The sequence below is a fragment of the Suillus subalutaceus genome, assembly GCF_016647625.1.
Source record: "Suillus subalutaceus strain FC151 chromosome Unknown DFJ58scaffold_4, whole genome shotgun sequence".
Taxonomy (NCBI): Eukaryota; Fungi; Basidiomycota; class Agaricomycetes; order Boletales; family Suillaceae; genus Suillus; species Suillus subalutaceus.
The window spans coordinates 513772-532638 of record NW_024540253.1 but is presented as its reverse complement, the minus strand read 5'-3'; the positions used below and the strand labels follow the sequence as shown (position 1 = coordinate 532638).

Here is an 18867-nt window from a genome sequence, read left to right as displayed (position 1 = left end):
GGCTGCACTACCCGGGTTTTAAACTCCGATTCTATTTATGACCTCCAACTTAATTCATCGTCTTCATCTCTGGAACGTCATGTACAACGGTATCGGATTAACCACTCCCCGGGGAAGGTGCGTTGTTTTCGGCCACAGTCGAATTCATCATACTGATTACATATCATAGCGGCACAAATGGCTATGTTATGCGTAACCTCTCGGCACTTCGTGTGCACGAGACTGCCGCAGATCGAGCTGCTGCCTGGGACGTAGCACCCCCAAAGCACAGGGAACCGGATGAAGCTATTTTGGAACACGAGAGAAAGAGAAAGGTTGAAGTCAAATGTCTGGAGCTGCAACTACAGCTCGAAGATGATGGGTGTGTAGACTTGAAATGTTTGCATTAACGATGCTCTGACTTTCTTTTCAACAGTCTGGATGAAGCAACCATTGAAACGCGAGTTGACGAACTTCGCACAACTTTAAACAAGGATTTGGCATCACTCACTCCATCCGCAAAAAAATTGAAACCATCCGATACGCATGGTATTGCAGCTGCCAAAAAGGCTGAACTCGACAAAATGGCCCGAGCTCTGGGCACGAGAAGTAACTACACGGAGGGTGATGCATTTGACCGAGAGAAGCAGGAAGAAAATAAGATGCGTCGTATGGTCGAGCGAGAGGAGCGCGAGAGGAAGCGTGAGGAAGACAAGTCGAAATGGTTGGAGCAAAAGCAGAAGTGGGAGGCAGATAAGAGAGAGCGTGATCGCTTGCGTCGGAGGGAGGAAGATAGGATAAGGAGAGAGAAAGAGGAGACCGGCCGAAGGAAGGAGAGAATGCCCCCTCCTCCCGTTCCTGCATTCAGGGATCGGCCAAGAGATTTTCGTGGAGAGCGTGAGCGCAGGAGCCGAAGCCCGCGACGTGAAAGAGACATTCGACGCCGCAGGTCACCTTCTCGGTCTCCTCCGCCTCGTCGGCGCTCTCCGTCTCCTGTGCAGTCCAAAAGGTCTCGTTCCCCCGACCGACCAGGCTATCGGCGTTCTGGGTCTGTAACACCACCAATAAGGCGATCACCGCCTCCTGCACATCCCCGCCGCTCGCGTGAGCGTTCAGAATCACCCCCTCGCCGTGGCCGCGATCGCTCAGAAACACCACCCCGCCGACGTGGGTGGGATATGTCAGAATCTCCACCTGGGAAAGACCGCGAGCTGTCACCACCTCCTCCCCGTAATGGAAGCGACCAAGATCGTGGGAGAAATACCTCTCGATCACCGCGACCTACAGGACGCGGTCGCTCAGCTTCTTCGGATTCATCCATGTCTGTGAGCACGGGACGCAGCCGCTCCAGAGATTGAGATGCACCCAGAATATTCTGAAATCTGTTGTTTGTCCGGATGTTGTGAGGCTTTTGCCCACTTTGCTCCTGCTTTGTATTCCAATTTGTACAAAATTTGTGCTGCTATCATCACGCATGCAGTGATTGGTGTTCCTTTTTCGAGTGCTGTTGTAATAGGTTGTAATGCTATTGGCTTTCAACTGTTTGTTTGTATGCTGACCCCTGGGCCCTGGCCCTATGAATCAACGCTGACAGCTAGCCGGCTCTCCTTCACTTCCCCTGCCATAATTGTGCCGGACTAGTAGCAGTACTGCTGTTGGTCAGAGTCGGACGAGCTCGGACGTTGTGCATGTGACTCATATAGGACTGCTCAGCGATTAATTTGTGTGGTTGCTGTGGTTTTTTCTCTTCCTTTACACTCTTCTCGAATCTATCATTACTCTGAGAGTTGGTCCAACTTGATCACAAGCATCCATGCACTCCACTGCGCGTTTGACTCATCTGTCGAGTCCTCTCCCAGTTACCCGGCTGCAAATTTTGGCTCGAGGCTCCAGTGCGACCCCATTAGCAGCACCCAGGCGATATGCTTCAAATGCTGTATCTGAGGTACGCCAGCCTATGTTTTGTAACTTCTGTTTACAAAATGCAAAGAGGCGTAGCTTCCAACATCCCCGAGCACACGCTACTTGAAGCCTATATATGACTTTTCTGCACATACACAATCCTCTGCAACGAAAAGTACTATAGCGCTTGGCGATGAATACCTCCTTCCTGTCTACGCACGTCCTCCGTTCGTGCTTTCACATGGACGTGGTAGCTGGGTCTGGGACGCAGATGGCCGAAAATTTCTTGATTTCAGCGCAGGCATCGCAGTGAACGCATTGGGACATGCGGATCCAGGTGTCTCAGAGGTGAGTAATCCCTACATTTTGAACGTTCTTTTCCATTATGGATGAGACCGTCCATTACGATAGGAACTTACACTATACCATCATAGGTGCTACAGCAGCAATCATCGACCCTTCTCCATACCTCAAATGTATACTACCATGAGTGGGCGCCAAAGCTGGCGCAGCTTCTGGTGACGCTCACTAACAAAGAAGGTGGACTAGGCTACGCCACTGGCGGTACCTCTCCATCTTCTTCAGCCGCTAAGCAAGGGGCCAAGGTTTTTCTTCGCCAACTCAGGCACCGAAGCGAATGAAGGCGCTTTGAAGATAGCTCGCAAAGTTGGAAAGGACCGCTGGGCCGCGGCCACTGGTGGAAAAGTTGATGACGTATCGTGTCCTAAAACGCGTATCGTGTGCTTTGAGAACTCTTTCCATGGTCGAAGTATGGGTGCCCTGAGTGTCACTTCGACGGAGAAATACCAGCTACCCTTTCGACCACTGATACCTGGAGTCAGCGTTGGCAAGCTCAATGATCTGGAATGCCTCCATAGGCTTATCACTGATGATACCTGTGCGGTTATTGTCGAGCCCATACAGGGAGAGGGAGGCGCCACTGCCGCAACCGAAGAATGGTTGAGGGCTTTGCGAAAGCGCTGTGACGAGACAGGAACAGTGTTGATCTTTGATGAAATTCAAGTTCGTTTTACTTTGTAACATTTTCGCACACTGCGTTCTGATTGAACTGCATTGCAGTGCGGCCTGTACAGGTCAGGGAATCTTTGGGCACATTCGGCATTTCCAATTGATTGCCATCCTGATGTGATCACGGTGGCGAAACCGCTAGCCAACGGTTATCCAATTGGTGCCGTATTGCTTCGTGATACCATTGCATCAACAATGACACCAGGTAAAAATAACAAATCGTGAGAGTTGCCCGCAGGAGCTGACAGTTGTCGACAGGCACTCACGGGACGACGTTTGGAGGGTCACCCACGGCTTGTGCAGTTGGACATCACGTTCTGAATCGCCTCAGTGATCGTGTGTTCGTGACTCATATGAAAGAGATGAGCGCGTACATGAACAACCGGCTCGAAGTTTTGCCGAAATGGTTCCCAGCCACGTTACAGCCTCACGTGCGCGGTCGTGGTTTCATCCGAGGCCTTGGATTCAATGATGTCTCACATCCTGGAGAAGTAGTGCAGCTAGCGCGAGAGCGTGGTGTGTTCCTGCTGACTGCTGGGAAAGATGCTGTGCGTCTGGTGCCCTCTCTAAATGTCAATAAGGAAGAAGTAGATATAGCTATGGACGTGCTTGAAGGGTGCCTGTCATCTTTGCGGGCTTAAGCTTGAAGTAGTTACTTCGGTTACACTATTAATGCAGTGATTGCGCCAGGGAACTCCACGTCGCATAGCAGAATGGTGAAAGAGGAATAACCACGTGATTCTCACCAGCCAATGGGCGCTTTCCTAATTTCTGATATAAGGTTTCTCACAGTTTCACATCCCCGATCCCATAAATATTGTCCCAGTTTGCGCTCACTATAGGACTTTGCTTGTAAGCATACATATCTGTGCTAGTCTCCATCTTCTGGGTCACTGACCGTTGATTCTCTGTTTCAGATTTGACCATATATTGTGCGAGCTTTTCTCCAGAGCTCCCGGTACTTGAACATGGAAAAGTTTTCTTCGCTGGCTCGTTTCAAGAGTTCCTGCCCGTTTTTGGGCGGGACGAAGACTTCAACCCTTCGCGCCCTTAGCAGCACCATTTCCCCCAGATTCCACTCGATCTCTCAGCTCACTGAGCGAGCCGTGAATTGCCCCATCATGGGTCCGGCCCTAGTAATGCGCTCTACTCAGATGGTTGCTGGTTACGCCAGTATCGCTGGTCAGGCCGACGTCCAGAAAATTCACCACAGCAAAGGTATCTTCCCCGGAACCAGTGTTTCCGATGCGGACATTTCCAAATGCCCCCATGCTTCCGCTGCTCGGGCTGCTGCTCGGATGGCGGATGACCTTGCTGCCGCATCTACTGCGAAGGCACCCGAAATTAGAAAGGAAGTCCCGAGCATGGCCCAGAAGGCCGCTGCTGCCGGATGCCCTTTCCATAAGGCTGCCACTGCTGCAAAGGAACAACCCGTCAAATTGCCTACTGTGACAGAAACCCAGACTGCTCCTGCTACTTCAGATGCCTACAACTATGACAAGTTTTATGCGGCCGAGCTCGAGAAGAAGCACAAGGATCAGTCCTACCGGTACTTCAACAACATTAACCGGCTTGCAACCAAATTTCCAATTGCGCACACTGCGAGTGTCAAGGAAGAAGTCCAAGTATGGTGCGCTAACGACTATTTGGGAATGGGAAATAATCCTGTCGTACTTGAAACCATGCAGTACGTATAGCCTCTGCAATCACCTGATTTGGTCGCAAGCTAACGTTTTTCTCACGCAGTCGGGCATTAGACAAATACGGTGCAGGCGCTGGAGGTACTAGAAACATAGCTGGAAATAGTGCTATGCATCTCAGTCTCGAACGCGAGCTTGCTACCCTTCATCGCAAGGAGTCCGCGCTCGTATTTTCGTCTTGTTATGTCGCCAATGATGCAACTTTATCTACCCTCGGTTCCAAACTTCCTGGTTGCGTTTACTTCTCGGACGCTTCCAATCACGCGTCCATGATACAGGGCATTCGGCACTCCGGTGCGAAGAAGGAGATCTTTAAACACAATGACCTGGACGACCTCGAGGCTAAACTGCAGAAGTATCCGAAGGACAACCCCTAAAATTATCGCTTTTGAGAGTGTTTACTCTATGTGCGGTAGCATCGGGCCTATCAAGGAGATCTGTGATCTGGCTAAGAAGTACGGCGCATTAACTTTCCTTGATGAAGTGCACGCTGTCGGACTTTACGGGCCCCGCGGTGCGGGCGTTGCCGAGCATCTCGACTGGGAATCCCACCAGATGGCCGGTCAAAGTTCCGAGCCAATCAAGGAGAGCGTGATGGATCGTATTGACATGATTACTGGTTAGTCATTATCATACATATCTATCTGACGGGCTCGGCTTACCGTTGGCAGGTACACTCGGCAAGGCATATGGCACTGTTGGCGGATACGTCGCGGGGTCTCGCGATTTCATTGACATGATTCGTTCATACGCACCTGGTTTCATTTTCACTACATCACTGCCTCCCGCTACAGTCGCTGGTGCTCGAGCTTCCGTCATTTACCAGAAGCACCATGTCGGTGATCGAGCATTGAAACAGGTTAATGTTCGCACTGTCAAGGAACGTTTCGCTGCTCTAGACATACCCGTCGTCCCCGGTCCTTCTCACATCGTCCCAGTCTTGGTCGGTGATGCTGGTCTCGCAAAGGCAGCAAGCGACAAACTTCTTCACGAACACGGCATCTATGTTCAGGCAATCAATTTCCCTACCGTCGCTGTGGGTGAAGAGCGTCTTCGGGTCACTGTCACTCCTCGCCACACTGCAGAGCAAATTGATGGCTTGATTAGTGCAATGGACACAGTGTTCACGAAGCTCAACATCAACCGGATCAGCGAATGGGCAAAGTTGGGTGGACGTGCCAATGTTGGTACAGGCAAGGAAAACGTCGGACCCATCTGGAGTAACGCTCAGATCAACACCGCTGGACAACCACAGACGTTGCATGATGAAGACACAGCCTTGGTTGACGTTAATGCAGTTCAGGTTGTTCGGGAGAGCTTTGAGGACCTTTTGGGAGCTGTCGAGTTGAGCGAGACGGAGTTAAAGGTGGAAGCTGCGCTGATGACTGGAGCTGTTGAGCACATTGCTGGGGCATTGCCGAAGAAAGTGAAAGCACCACGGGCTCCCGTCAATCCAATTGACATGCCCATTGCGCCTACTATCGCGGTTTCAGCTTAATGGTTGTTGAGAGACTGTTAAGTATGACCCATATTCCAATGCTAGTATGGTCAACTCCATCATTCTTACTGGACTTGTGTGGCTGTCTGCTCAAGGTACCATGAAGCCCGCAATTCTTGTACTGATGCTTCACATCGCTGCAACGCGCAACGTCAGAGTGAGCTAATCTCACGGTCCATCCGACAAAACACCCAGTAAGCTACGAGCTCTCGTCACTTTGGTCGTGGTAGTGGACCCTCCATTCGAAAGATCACTTGGTAATACGACTGATTCTGGAGTCACAGGATCCGGTGTCTCCAAGGCCACTATAGAATTGCACATCTGTACGAGGTTCTAGAGAAGAACATTATGAGACCAGTCGTCAAACAAGATGACCAAGACATACGTCTCGAATTCCCCCCCTTCACATCTGCGAGATATTTGGTCACTAGGGTAAAATACTTCTCGGGTATCTGGCACAGGAAACTACGATCAGCCAAGCGACAAATTCACAGGAGAAACTCACCATTTCTTCGGACCACAATCTTTTAATCAGCCATATCTGCTTGGCTTTATTAAACTTCCAGTTCGGTGGATCCTCGAATCGTGCATATGCATACGACAACGCTGTAAATCATTATATGCTCAGTAAAAACACATGCGAATTTTGTGACATACCTTTCCGACTTTGATCAGGCAGAGACTCGTCTACACTAGGGTCTGTGGAGGGCAAATCTGGTGGACGGTGGCCTTTCTTTTTTTTGAGCGGTTTGCTATCAGGTGTTTCTCCCGACTGTTCCTCCGCCTTTCTCTTCTTCTTCTTCTTCTGTTGTGACTTTTCTGAGGCAGCCTCTTCTGGTGTTTGGACCTTGGTGTCGTTTGAATGTGCGACCTGTCCATTAAGTGCGTCTCCTTCATGTTGGCCTTCGTCTGAGTGCTTCAGTTTCTTTTTCGTCTTCTCCTTCCTACGTTCGTCACTTCTGTCTTTCAACTTCTCGTGCACCACGTCCTCCGAGTAACTCTTATTCTTCTTTTTCCGCTCCGTATCACTTGTAGTTGTTAAGTTTGCTAGCTGAACATTTTTGGATGCGACATTTCCTGCAGAGGGTGCACTTGAAGGAGATAAGGGATGACTCGCGCTCTGAGAATCTCGTGTCGTAGAAGCCGCTTGACCTTTTAGGGTGGTCATGGACAACGCGTCACTGGTAGCTTCTTTATGCTTTCTCTTCTTCGACTTTACGTGTTCTTGACCGACATCCTTGGCATTAGAGTCCGCGGACCTGGACTTTTTTTGTGATTTGGGCGATGCGTCCCCGATGGCTGTTGCAGGCATGCTGCACAGGACAAGACACGGCTAGGGATGATATCGGAAATAATTACTTCGAATCCGAACAGAGGCACCTGGATCTCTTTGGATCCAAACTGGCTCGCACACGTGATAAGGTCGCCAGCCAAACGCCCCGGAAATAGATTTACACTGCTACTGCTACTACTACAAAGCAAACTGACATACTGATCCCATGGGTCTTACAATATCTTCCCTTTTCACGTCGTTGTCGTCGTTGATACGATGGAGCAAAGACCAAGATGTCCGTATACTCATGCTCGGCCTCGACTCGGCTGGCAAGGTATGTCCACTTGCAAATATGATGTTATTCGGGTTCAAACGGACTGGTGTTTTCGTAGACGACAATCCTGTACCGATTACAGGTGAGTAATGTTGAAAATATATTCAGTGGAGGTCCAAACAAATTTGCAGATTGGAGAAGTAGTTTCTACGATCCCGAGTGAGTATGGCATCATAGGCTTTGTGGGGTTTGAGGCTCACGAGGAACAACCCAGCAATCGGCTTTAATGTAGAGACTGTTCAGGTGTGTTGACGAAGAAAAAATCTGTATCTAACTTTATTGACAATACTATCCAGTATAAAAACATTAAGTTCCAAGTATGGGACCTTGGAGGGCAGTCTAGCATACGGTGTGTACAACTTAATCTCCGTCAGCAATTCCTGAATGGTGCTCGAAGGCCATATTGGCGATGCTACTTCCCAAACACATCTGCCATCATATACGTTATCGATTCTTCGGATCATGCGCGGTTGACGACGTCACGGAGTGAACTGTTGACCATGCTTTCGGAAGACGAACTCAACGGCGTACCACTCCTTGTATTCTGCAATAAGCAAGATGTCGAAGGAGTACTAAAACCTGAAGATATCAGCGAACAACTTGGTCTCGCAGGTCACGAGACGTCAAGACCATGGAGTGTGCGTGGGAGCTGTGCAACAGAGGGGCAAGGTCTGGAGGAAGGATTAGACTGGTCAGTGATATATCTTGTCCCATTTCGACGACATTGACATATTCGAATGACAGGTTGGTGAATGCAATACAGAAAAAGTAGAATATGTGGCCGTCCTCGCGCGCGTACATCTTCGTCGTTTCCTGCATATTCATCTTTGGACAGTGGTATACCCATTGGTACAGCAAGCATAATTGATATTGTACCATAATTCGCGCTATAGATTTGGATGCTGTTTTCCGAAGGATGACTCTATCCCAGCGGACATTTCGAGGTTAAGGGTCCCGTGCTACTACAAGAAGTAAATTGTTTAGATGCTAGAGTTCGGGAGTAGGCAGCGGGACTTCTTGCACCCCCCCCCCCCCCTGGTCTTCCGTGCTATCATATCTTTAATGGGACGTCAACACTTTGGCGGTCAACCGGACTACTTTTTCTCAACACATACGTGAGATTCCGCACCACTGTTCGATTATTTTCTTAACACTTTTAAAGGTCGGTCGTAGTTACTCGGATTTTTTCTAGAATATTCCCCCATCTCAAGGCTCATCTCTTCCCGGATGCATAGGATAGCACGACGGGTACAATATTTAGTGAGTTTTATCTTACTGGTATGAACTTGCAACTGGAAAGTGCGATCCCAGGTGACCCCACAATGTCATCAATATCTTGTTGGCTCTCTCAATCTTGTACCGTGTCCTTGCGCCTTCCCGCGAAACTGCGAACCTGCTAACGACTATACTCTCTTGACGTTGAACGCCTGTTGACTGCGACCTTTTACTCCAGGATCACTTTGAGCTCTCCTGCTTGTCACTGCACCATTCTGTTATTTGTGCACCCTCGCCATCACACCTTCCCGCTTACCATTCCACCCTGCTTGCCTTCTCTTAGTCGCCACCGTATCATCCTATGTGGTAATATTTCGCTCTTGACACAGCTGGTACACATCATGTTGATATTCTCTCGGACAGACATTCCTGGGCCCGAGCAGGGTACTATAGGTCTAGGAAAAATAAATCTCTGAAACATTGTTCATCCCAGACCCTTTGAAATGTTTTTTTTTGTTTACCACGCTGACTTTTATTATATTCGTCTGGTCCCCTTTCTGTGCACTAAACTGCGCTGCGCTATGGCTAGTAGCTAGCTCTTCATCATCCCATTCCGTTGTCGATGGCACTTTGCCCGCCTCGTTGCACCGGTGATCTCAGATCAAGAGCTTGTTAATGACGAAAGCTTAATTATGCCATCGTGCGTTCTACAGCAAGTATTTTGGGCACCATGGTTCTGTTTGCCTGTTGTCCAACAGTCCATCCGGAGATTTATTGCCGGTGTCGGCCTCCAGTCTTCGGCATATCGTAGAGAACTTTGCTACCTTCACTCTCGAGCAGTACGCCGACGTTGCGCGGGCCATTCTGTCCGCGTTTACTGCGTGTGCATGTCTGTACTGTTAAGGGTGTGTCTAACCATGTTGTTTTTAAACATCTGAAGGGTTACCAGACGCAACTCCTCTGAGACATCTTGGCCTCCCAGATTTATCTGAGATCAATTATTGTGTTTAATGAACCAACGCTCAACCCGTCACGCGCACCCAACCTGGTGAGGCACAATGTCTATTGAGGAAGGAGCAAAATGCCAAGCGGCATGATGAAGTTTACCCTGCATGCACTGATGATGTTATGGATGGTCTTAATTTTCCGACAGTTCTGACGTTCCTTGTGGAATAGCAATATAAATTGAATCCGGAAGTATAGTGGAGGGAAACGTGCGCGATCTATACTCACGCATTGGACCTCAAATATGCAGACACGCCCTGTCATCTTTTACGCAATGCAGAATGATTGCACCCATCATCATCGATCATCATGTCACACCTATTTGTAGTACACAAAGAAAGCATGCAGTGCGTTGCATAAAAACTTTCAGTCCTTTATTTGGATGCAACGTGTTTGAATACATGTGTGCCCACCAAAAACCTCTGGATATTCTCAAATATATGTTTGCCGTCTGACCTGTCACTTTCTATGAGCTCACAGAGCAGCTGCAAGAGAGGATTGTTGTCTGGCGTTTTTGGCAACGGAGGACAGTTGCTGAAACAGCTCAACTCTCTGGGTGCAGTCAGTAAAACGTCTACAAAATTTTGAAACTCCACCGAGATGGGTGACTGTTTCGCAAGGATTGCACTCACCATACAAGCGGCGATACAATAAGATATGTTCGAGCTTCAGGCCTATACCAGTCGGGTAAACTGACAAGATTGGCCTTGTCAGCTTGTCGAACATAAATTGTACCATACCTTGTAGAGACAAAGTTCATGTCTGTCAAATGACAGGCTGGCGGCCGGCATGGTTCACGTGTGCAGCGAAAAAAACCTGTAGGGAGGGGCCTCAGGGAGTTCATGGAGTGAGTTGTTGACCCTGCCAGCGAAGCCGGAGCTACACTCCAATTGGGATACCACAAGACCTAAGAATGTAGACTATCAGCTCAAACAGGGTACATACAGTATTGCGGCGGCTGCCCGACGAAATGTCCGATTGATAGAACTTTACGCAGTATGACAGTGGCGCTCAGATCTTAGATCTCAGAGGCTTTTTCAGTGGTCCAAGGTATGATCGAATAAGTTTACACCTACCGAATACATACAAACATATTGCGTCCAAATCAAGGAGACTGAATATTGAATGTTTTATGTAACGCACTGTAGGAGTGAGTCCAAACGTTCAGGGATGCCCAGAGCAAGCCCCGCGGAGGGCTGTTCGTAACTTCGTGACTTTGTATCCCTGAACTAGTAGGGCTATTCAGTTTGAGTTCATCTGGGATTCGAGCACTGCTAAGCGTCGCCAAACCTATCCCAAACGGGACTCGTACCTAAAACGGCGCATAGCGCCAACACTTTAATGGTGTAGTAAATTACAGTCCTCTGCGTAGACAAACCAAACTATACACTGCTGTATATATGTTGGGTCATGTTTTTGGTACAAATATGTTGCATGTGTCACACCAACAACCGCTGCATTCTGACTTCTCGAAAGTCGTCGTCACCGAACGAAGGACGATGCGGGCGCTGATGCATGATGGCCGTGTACTGTCCACGGAAGCTATCTCTATGAGTAGCACATCAATTTTGACCCATGTTCGCAAGATTTCGGAGGGCCGAGAAAGTGCCATAGCAATAAAGACTTCAACGTTGCGTGTTTCAGCAAAGTGATCTTGAATTTCATCGAGAAACATGATTGGATTTCCATTGAGAAGCCTTTGAATGGACATGAGATATCCTGCTTCCAATATATGATGGCGGCCATTGGGTAGAGCGAGTGGATTATGTAGAGATTCATTATCATGTATAGTTGAAGGATGTTGTACACATTTGCACGTGAAAGGCCTGAAAGTGTTACAATTCATCGATAGGTATGTGCATTCATGGTATCGGACGATAACACCTTCACGCAGCTGCGTAGACGTTGCTAGGCATCGTCCAAACTCAAGGATGGAGCAGCGTGACAGTGTCACACTTTGGTCCTGCTAAGCAAAAGCAAATACGGCACGAAATTACTCAGTTTGTCTAAATCACTAGGGGTCGGTGTTGCAGACTATCCACCTTGCTCCGGTTGACTCAGCCGATTTTTCTCGTCTCCGATTTTATTCTGGAATACATGACTGTCGAATACTACTACAACGCAAGAAAACGTGCTGGAAAGATAGGAAATACGACTCGCTTCGAAACGCTTCGAGATACAAGTACAATTATGAGAGTAGTAGAAGACCTACCTCTTTTTAGGCTTTCGAACCACTCGCGAGTCACGTCAGTCTCTCGGTGATTTTTATTATTTTCCGGTTGGTCTTCGTTGTCGTTGACGTGTGGGCGTTTGTAGTTAGTATTGTGGTGGATCGCACCGAGCCTCAGGCCTCAGGATGGTTACGTTTTCTGCGGTCGCTTGGAAAGTATCGTGGTCTTGGATTTTCCTGGACCAATGACGCACGGTGAACTCAATCTCCGCGATGGAACCGTTGAGAGCGGTATTTGTGTGGATAGGTTGAATAAGGTTGCCTTCATAGAAGACTGGGAGGGGTGTTACTTGGAAATTATATTTGATGCTATCGAAGTGCAGCGCAAATTCGTCCGGAATGGACCAGTTTGCCATTTTCCTTGTAACGTCATCGACGATCTCATGCGTCGATCTGTGGTGGCGACTTGGCCTTGCAACGTCTCAAGGTTTGTGATTCCTGCTTGGTAGTCTGTTGCAAGGTCAGGGTGGGCGGGTCGAGCAATATGGAACTGATATTTGGCATTTTCTAAAGGGCTCATGCCATTGGCGATATGGTTTCCTGCAGGTCCACATTCCAGGCGACAGACGGATACACGACCTACTATGATGAGTTTGACTGGGAGTTCGCTACTTTTGTTGACGAGTTCCAGCCCACTGTTGGAATGTTGCCAGATGGTAGAATTTAGGGCGTTTGGGGATGAGATCGATGAGATGTGGTTGCTGATGAGTACTGATGAGTCTTCGTTGCATGTTCAGTAGTACTGTACTACTGTGCGTATCGATAACCATAGTTAATCACGTGGTTTATAAATTATTTTTCTTCACACGGAGTCACGGACTATTGCTTACGTTGGCACATTTTTACCAACATATGAACGGAGCAATTATGCAAAGCACTGTATCTATAAGCAGTATCCTAACCCTTATTGAAACCTTGTTACACAAGTAGCAATGTATATTCAATTGATTCCATTTGTGAGTGAGAATTGATTAGATTATATTCACAAAATACTTATGGAAAGGGTCAAGAAAAAGTTCAGGAACGTGAATGACAAGGTTTAGTGAGTTTTGGAATATGCTTTAAGACTGCTTGTACTACACCAAGTGTTGGCGCTGCGCGCTGTAAGGTTTAGGTACGAGTCCTGTTTAGGACAGGTTTGGCACGCTTGGCAGCGCTCTGATTCCAAACTGAATTTTATTTTATTTTGAATCAGTGTTTATTGTCCGTTGGGGCGAAGCCCTATGATAGACAGAATATACAGGTATATAAACCCAAACTGAATGAATTGAACAACCCTAGTACTTGAAGTACTACTAGTAGTACCCTTCATTTTCATTGGGGTACAGGTTTAGTAACAGTGTGGGTGAGCGTGTCGGCTGGCCAAGAAACTTCGAGGCCGAGCCGATACTATGCTCACCGTCGGGGAATGATAATTGGGGATGAAGACAGGTGTAAGTACATTAATTTGACCGCACATGACTAACCCAGATGATCTTGAGCCAAGGTTCAATGAGGTTTTACATAAGTTACAGTTCCGGTATTTGATATAACTAAGTATGACAGTCATGCATATTACGAGTCATCATGCGGCATCAACAGCTATCTCGGCATCCATGAATATTTGAATAGCCATGGAACGCATTTAAACTTCTGCTTCAGACCAGTACTTGTACTGTAACCTGCATAGTCATCCATGAACTCAGCATCAGATTACGACGCGTACCGGAACGAATTGGGACCTGGAGTAATCGGTCCGTACTCTTACTACCTCTCTACAAATCCCATTTGCAACTGAGGGTTCATATCAGGATACATCTTTACTCTGTGGTAAGTTTTGTATATTCATTGCATTGCGACTTAAGGTATTACTACTGAACGTACGGGACATGCTGATAGGATGTCCGGCTTAACTGTTGGTCAACTGACCTTCTATTTGAAGGCTTTTGTGAATGACCACAGGTGTATCAAAATGGTGGTACGTGCAGTTTGCAACAACGTTGCAGTTCGGGCTGTGGCTCAGTGGATTGCATTATAGGTGATTTTTGTGTTGTGCGTTTCTTTCAAGATTACTGGCTCGTAATTGTATTGACAATTGTCAACCAAAGTGTTTTAGACATGTTCCACACATGGTGTATAAGCGCTCTCCTTTGGCAGTTGGTGATAAATTGCCGCCACAACACTAGTCCTCAGTGTGTGATTCTTCCATGGTGAGCCACATTGTATTATTTGGCGTGACTACCTGGATGTTAATTCGCAGTAGGGAAATGCTTGTATGTGCCAGAATGATACATGCATGCTCGTGCTCTGTGACTGACGGTCTCATCACAGACTGGTATCTTCCTCAATGTAATGAGAATTTGCACCTGTTTGGATAATCGTTCTCATCCTTGTTTGTAGTCCATGATTTCTGTTATCGTCCAGTGGTATGTAATCAGGCTAGTGAGAGTGGTGGCCTGATGTCTTAGGAGGCTTTTTCTCAAGTTTTTATGCTTATCGAGTCTGGATCAGTGCGTTGCGCTTGGAGCTTGTCATACAAGGCTTTTAATCGATTTTCCAGTCAGCGACAAGAACTGGAAACTCACGGGCTCTGTCCTAGTAATTGCCCTGGGGCAATACGGTGAGGATGCACTTTAATATTGTCATTACTGTGAAGTAAATGAGAGATATTTACAGGGATCGGAATCGGTGCGTTCGCCTTGTCTTGGTGTGTTTTATGGCCATGCGCTCACAATTCTATCGTTCAAAGCAACAATTGTGACAACGTGCGTTGGCTGTTCTTGCTATATAAACTTGGAAATTCTCATGGTCTCAGTGCCCAATCGAGAAGCGCAGCCGCTTTTTTCACTTCCCCCGTACGTCCTGAGCTAGTTGGCAAAGGATGAATTTGTCGCCGCTTATACAAGTGCCACTGTGACAGCTTGAAGTCCCATATGCTGCGGCGAGCGTGATCTGCGATGTTATGATATCCGGATCATTCTTATTCTATCTTCGGCCGGGGCGCGCTGGAGTCAAACGGTATGTTTCAATTTTTTCAAGTACCCGGCACCCTACCTAAATCACATCCAGTCCAAGCAATCATATGCAACACCTCATCGTCGTTTCATTGCAGATGGGAGTATTTACATCGTAGGTTTCTTTTCACTGTGAACAGTTAGGCTCATGTTTTATCATTTTTCTTTTCACATCAGCTTAGTGGCTATCGTGTGGCTCCTGCTGGTGTGTTACTCAAAATTCACCACCAGTAACCACTGTCCTGATTGTAAATTTCCAGTACTGTATAGAGGGTGCGCGTTACTGGATTGGTTTTCCTTCTGTCATTCTGTGTAAATGTGCGTTACTTGTACATTGGTCAGATATGATTGCTTAAGCCAATCGCCCAGCAAACGTCAACTCGATGTTCACAGTGTAAGTCACATTGCAGGTCTCCTCTGTTCCACTACTTTGCTGACTGTATCGCGTCTCGCAGCTTAAATGCCCGAAAATCAATGCGGAATCAGCTAAAAGAACACGTGCCCGTTGTTCCGACCATACCCATGATTGTCGTTTCCGAGCCGTGAATTGCATTCAGTCTAGGGCCCCGTGAAAAACCAGGTAGTTTAAAATATCTGGAGTGTTTAACGTGTTATTAACATATTTTTAACATGTAGAGAACTGGAGGTCGATATGCGATACCCTTAAATATTGTGTATATTATGTACCTGATGCTTCGCGACCAGTCATGTCAGATCCAGATATTCGAGTGCCCGAAAAATCGAACAAGTAGAATATTTTGAGACCCCCCGTTGAACACAACCACGCTACAATTTTATACTGAATAACTAACGAGTTTCTTCGGCACCGAGTTGCCCACAATGATTCACGATTCAAGTACCTGTAGACGTGTCGCTCACCTCCTAGACTGCATCTCTCTGAGCGACTCAAAGTATCACTGAATCGTTATAAACTAGTTTTAAACTAGTGTGATTATAAAAAACCCGAGGATGAGCCCGAGTTAAAAACATGTCATATACCTGATATCGAGGACGCCTAGTTTTTCACGAGGTGTAAAGTGGTGTATGGCCACGTTCGTAGAAGGGTACAAAATTTACCGACGTCTGATCGGTGAGGCTCACCAGATTATAATATTTTTGCTTGATGTGAAGTACAAGAGTAAGATTCAGCAATAACGGCCACTGGTTAGCAAGCACTCCGATAATTTCTTTGGCCTCCTGTTTGTCTCTTTGCGATGTTGCATGGACCGTTAGACGCATGTAATCGCAAACGAAAAGGTCACCACCCAGCAAGCCACCAAGTACCGTCCGCATCACAGGTTCAATCGTGAAGAGATTTCTTCAACGGCAACAAACGAGATATGCTACACTTACATCAAGATATGTAGGTCGACGTATTTAGGTGGACCAGAACCAGTCCCACTTTTGTTCCTCCGAGTTCGAGATACAGTTCTGATACACCTCCAAATCAGGCCGCCAAATTCGTACTGTCCCGTCATCAGCACAGCTCGCGACCATGTCCCTTGCCCAGTCGACTGCTCCGATTTCACCAGATTGTCCACGGAAACGGACTGTTGGGGAAATCGGTTCATCAGCCTCCTTGCCGTAAGATAGCGCTACTCTGCCAGCATTGCTGATATCAAAAAGGAACAAGCTTCCAGCTCGGTTTGTACTGCCACTTGCGAGCCAGCGTCCACATGGAGAGGTAGCTAGTCGGACATAGAACGAGTTCGTTTGCAGGTTCGGGTGGGCTTCACTGCGAAGTGGGGTCAGGGTGGGGTAAGAATAGATGTACAAGCGAGAGTCGGCGCCGAGAGCGAAGAGGAGGCCTGCGCTGGGACCTGATCCTTGAGACATGCTTGTGATACCTCGACAACGAGCACCATTAAATGTAGTCGGATCCATGGTAGAGGAAAACAGCGGCTTGTATGACGGTTTTTTGGGGCTACGCTTTGATGACTTGTCCGAAGGAAGGCGAAGGTCCCAGTAGTGTAAGAGGCTGCAGGGTCGATTAACCACGCACTTGAAAAAAAAGTAGAACCCTACCCATCAAAAGATCCGCTACTGACTAGTCCATGCGGTCGGTCATTAGGGTAAAGAATGTTTGTGATACCCCTAGGCAAAGGTCGAATCTTGTGCCTGCCTCCGGAAACTTTATCCTGTCCGTGAGCAGCGGTGATCGTGATTACAGCACTTCTTGCGGCGATTTCATCTCCATCGGATAAGTTGTTGACACGCAGGTCGTACAAGCAAAGCATTCCGTCCCTGCCACCCGTAGTCAAGAGGTCTCGATGTGCCGGATCCCACGCAACGCATTTTACAGTGCTGGTATGGCCGTCCAAAATAGAAAGCAATTGTTGTGTCTCTACAGAGGATATCCTGGTGCTTTTGTCTCCGGATGCCGTAGCGAGAAGAGTGTCGTCTGCATTCCATTTGACGTCAAAGATACCATTGTCATGGGGCTCGAGTGTCACCCGTGCAGGTTCTTGATTCAGGTCAGTATTGGTCACCACTGAATTGACATGTCACCTACCACAATCCCATTCTTTCCGTTTGGTCGTATCGAGAATGTGGATGGACCCTTGCTCCGTAGCGACGGCAAGAAGGGGTGAGCCGCCGCGTTTTGCCTCTGCATGAAAATTTAGCGGAAATACTAGTTTCAAAAAGGAATGCCATGCCATTGGAATATGCACAAGCGTAAGGGGGTGTAACGAAAGAGTCGACTGTTCTTGAATGACATTTGAAAACATCCGATGTATGTGAGGACACGAACGACTGAAGAATATTGCGAGATGGCACTGCAGAGGTTACTCAGATAGATATATAGAAAATAGCTATTTGACTTACAGAGCATCCGATGAGGTTCAGCAGGATAGCTATTGGAAGCCAGGCCCAACGTTCGAAACACTGTACGACGACAACCTCGTCTTTTGACGGCGACATCGTCCATTTCAGCATCAAAATGGATTGCGTCATTGCTAGACTCTGCGACCAATAGTCTTGGCTTTTTCGTAGGTGTTTCGTCAAACTGTGATATACGGCGCTTTGGTTTTCCATCGCCTAGTTGTGTAGCTGGTGTTGGAAGCTGAGATGCGTGGAAGTGCAGGTTCTCCCTAATATTGGTAGCATCGGACAAAATTTCAAAGCGAGGAGCCTCGGGACCATCAAGCATGTCCAAGATTTTTTTCGACGAGGTAAGTTGAGTACACGGTGGTCACTGGTGGCAGACAGAATAATGACCGCGTTCGTGTCGCGCTGCATCACGTGCTACGCGACTAACTAATGGCAATTGAAGGTGTCCGCCGAGTCGAAACGGTCAACTTTCCAGAAAGAGGTGCTTTCCCGGAGGGTCACCTTCTTTCTTTGGCAAAACAAGTCACCAAAGGTTCCTATTCGGGAGTAACAACGGTCAGGCGAACGGAGTTTGAAAAACGGTCGACCGTTTGACCCCTTGCCATGCTGCTATCATTGATAACCTCAGTCATCATGTTAGACTCGTGACGCGTGACGTATGACCAGTCTATCTAATGATGTCTAATCGACGCTTGCTCATTAGACAGACTAAGGTCATGTAGGTGTTGTCAAAAGACACAAACATCATGCTGTGCAGTCACGCGATCACAAACAGTCGCATACAATTCTAATTTCTGCCTAGACATAAACTACAGAATATAATACAGACACAACGCATAACTTGAAAACCAGTCAACAGAATCGTGCCACCACTGTA

At 47.6% G+C, this 18867-nt stretch overlaps 7 protein-coding genes across 7 annotated transcripts; 5 read left to right on the top strand and 2 right to left on the bottom strand.

The window, feature by feature from the left end:
* The first annotated feature begins 48 nt into the window (after positions 1-48).
* Positions 49-1523, top strand: DFJ58DRAFT_676146 (cwf21 domain-containing protein). Its single transcript, XM_041383112.1, has 3 exons — positions 49-117; positions 170-361; positions 416-1523. The coding sequence occupies exons 1-3, from the start codon at positions 80-82 to the stop codon at positions 1335-1337; spliced, it is 1152 nt and encodes a 383-aa protein (XP_041250331.1). The 5' UTR covers positions 49-79; the 3' UTR covers positions 1338-1523.
* A 269-nt stretch (positions 1524-1792) lies between these two features.
* DFJ58DRAFT_721697 (acetylornithine and succinylornithine aminotransferase) lies at positions 1793-3551 on the top strand (the record flags this gene model as incomplete). The annotated part of the gene is made up of 6 exons (XM_041384826.1): positions 1793-1924; positions 1978-2229; positions 2316-2486; positions 2536-2904; positions 2962-3115; positions 3169-3551. 6 exons carry the CDS (start codon positions 1793-1795, stop codon positions 3549-3551), a joined length of 1461 nt encoding a protein of 486 aa, XP_041250330.1.
* Positions 3552-3878: 327 nt separating this feature from the next.
* Positions 3879-6108, top strand: DFJ58DRAFT_877859 (pyridoxal phosphate-dependent transferase; the record flags this gene model as incomplete). Its single annotated transcript, XM_041394480.1, has 4 exons — positions 3879-4597; positions 4657-4875; positions 4976-5229; positions 5282-6108. 4 exons carry the CDS (start codon positions 3879-3881, stop codon positions 6106-6108), a joined length of 2019 nt encoding a protein of 672 aa, XP_041250329.1.
* Positions 6109-6276: 168 nt separating this feature from the next.
* DFJ58DRAFT_910249 (uncharacterized protein) lies at positions 6277-7793 on the bottom strand (the record flags this gene model as incomplete). The annotated part of the gene is made up of 5 exons (XM_041395174.1): positions 7774-7793; positions 6766-7715; positions 6614-6714; positions 6494-6560; positions 6277-6413 (listed from the first exon to the last, which is right to left on the bottom strand). Exons 2-5 carry the CDS (start codon positions 7418-7420, stop codon positions 6277-6279), a joined length of 960 nt encoding a protein of 319 aa, XP_041250328.1. The 5' UTR covers positions 7421-7715; positions 7774-7793.
* Positions 7608-8487, top strand: DFJ58DRAFT_721694 (small monomeric GTPase; the record flags this gene model as incomplete). The annotated part of the gene is made up of 6 exons (XM_041384825.1): positions 7608-7715; positions 7774-7797; positions 7847-7874; positions 7930-7958; positions 8012-8406; positions 8460-8487. 6 exons carry the CDS (start codon positions 7608-7610, stop codon positions 8485-8487), a joined length of 612 nt encoding a protein of 203 aa, XP_041250327.1.
* A 5227-nt stretch (positions 8488-13714) lies between these two features.
* DFJ58DRAFT_758309 (uncharacterized protein) lies at positions 13715-15918 on the top strand. The gene is made up of 20 exons (XM_041388285.1): positions 13715-13898; positions 13956-13974; positions 14044-14122; positions 14183-14196; positions 14253-14354; positions 14408-14417; positions 14476-14493; positions 14545-14570; positions 14629-14654; positions 14705-14764; positions 14821-14832; positions 14894-14909; positions 14960-14999; positions 15065-15162; positions 15214-15273; positions 15336-15363; positions 15419-15476; positions 15528-15552; positions 15614-15738; positions 15795-15918. Exons 1-19 carry the CDS (start codon positions 13841-13843, stop codon positions 15702-15704), a joined length of 840 nt encoding a protein of 279 aa, XP_041250326.1. The 5' UTR covers positions 13715-13840; the 3' UTR covers positions 15705-15738; positions 15795-15918.
* Positions 15919-16467: 549 nt separating this feature from the next.
* On the bottom strand, positions 16468-18388 carry DFJ58DRAFT_695457 (WD40-repeat-containing domain protein). The gene is made up of 5 exons (XM_041383454.1): positions 17985-18388; positions 17816-17935; positions 17671-17766; positions 17184-17622; positions 16468-17136 (listed from the first exon to the last, which is right to left on the bottom strand). The coding sequence occupies exons 1-5, from the start codon at positions 18307-18309 to the stop codon at positions 16536-16538; spliced, it is 1581 nt and encodes a 526-aa protein (XP_041250325.1). The 5' UTR covers positions 18310-18388; the 3' UTR covers positions 16468-16535.
* Between the last annotated feature and the right edge of the window lie 479 nt (positions 18389-18867).

Coding starts and splice junctions, on each gene's coding strand:
- DFJ58DRAFT_758309 (XM_041388285.1), top strand. CDS start 13,841: ATGAACTCAGCATCAGATTACGACGCGTACCGGAACGAATTGGGACCT. Junction 14,655..14,704: donor TGCTTATCGAGTCTGGATCA/GTGCGTTGCGCT, acceptor TCGATTTTCCAG/TCAGCGACAAGAACTGGAAA. Junction 15,477..15,527: donor TTCTGTCATTCTGTGTAAAT/GTGCGTTACTTG, acceptor CCAATCGCCCAG/CAAACGTCAACTCGATGTTC.
- DFJ58DRAFT_676146 (XM_041383112.1), top strand. CDS start 80: ATGTACAACGGTATCGGATTAACCACTCCCCGGGGAAG. Junction 118..169: donor TTAACCACTCCCCGGGGAAG/GTGCGTTGTTTT, acceptor TACATATCATAG/CGGCACAAATGGCTATGTTA. Junction 362..415: donor CTACAGCTCGAAGATGATGG/GTGTGTAGACTT, acceptor TCTTTTCAACAG/TCTGGATGAAGCAACCATTG.
- DFJ58DRAFT_695457 (XM_041383454.1), bottom strand. CDS start 18,309: ATGCTTGATGGTCCCGAGGCTCCTCGCTTTGAAATTTTGTCCGATGCT. Junction 17,936..17,984: donor TGAACCTCATCGGATGCTCT/GTAAGTCAAATA, acceptor TAACCTCTGCAG/TGCCATCTCGCAATATTCTT. Junction 17,767..17,815: donor CGCTTGTGCATATTCCAATG/GCATGGCATTCC, acceptor ATTTTCATGCAG/AGGCAAAACGCGGCGGCTCA.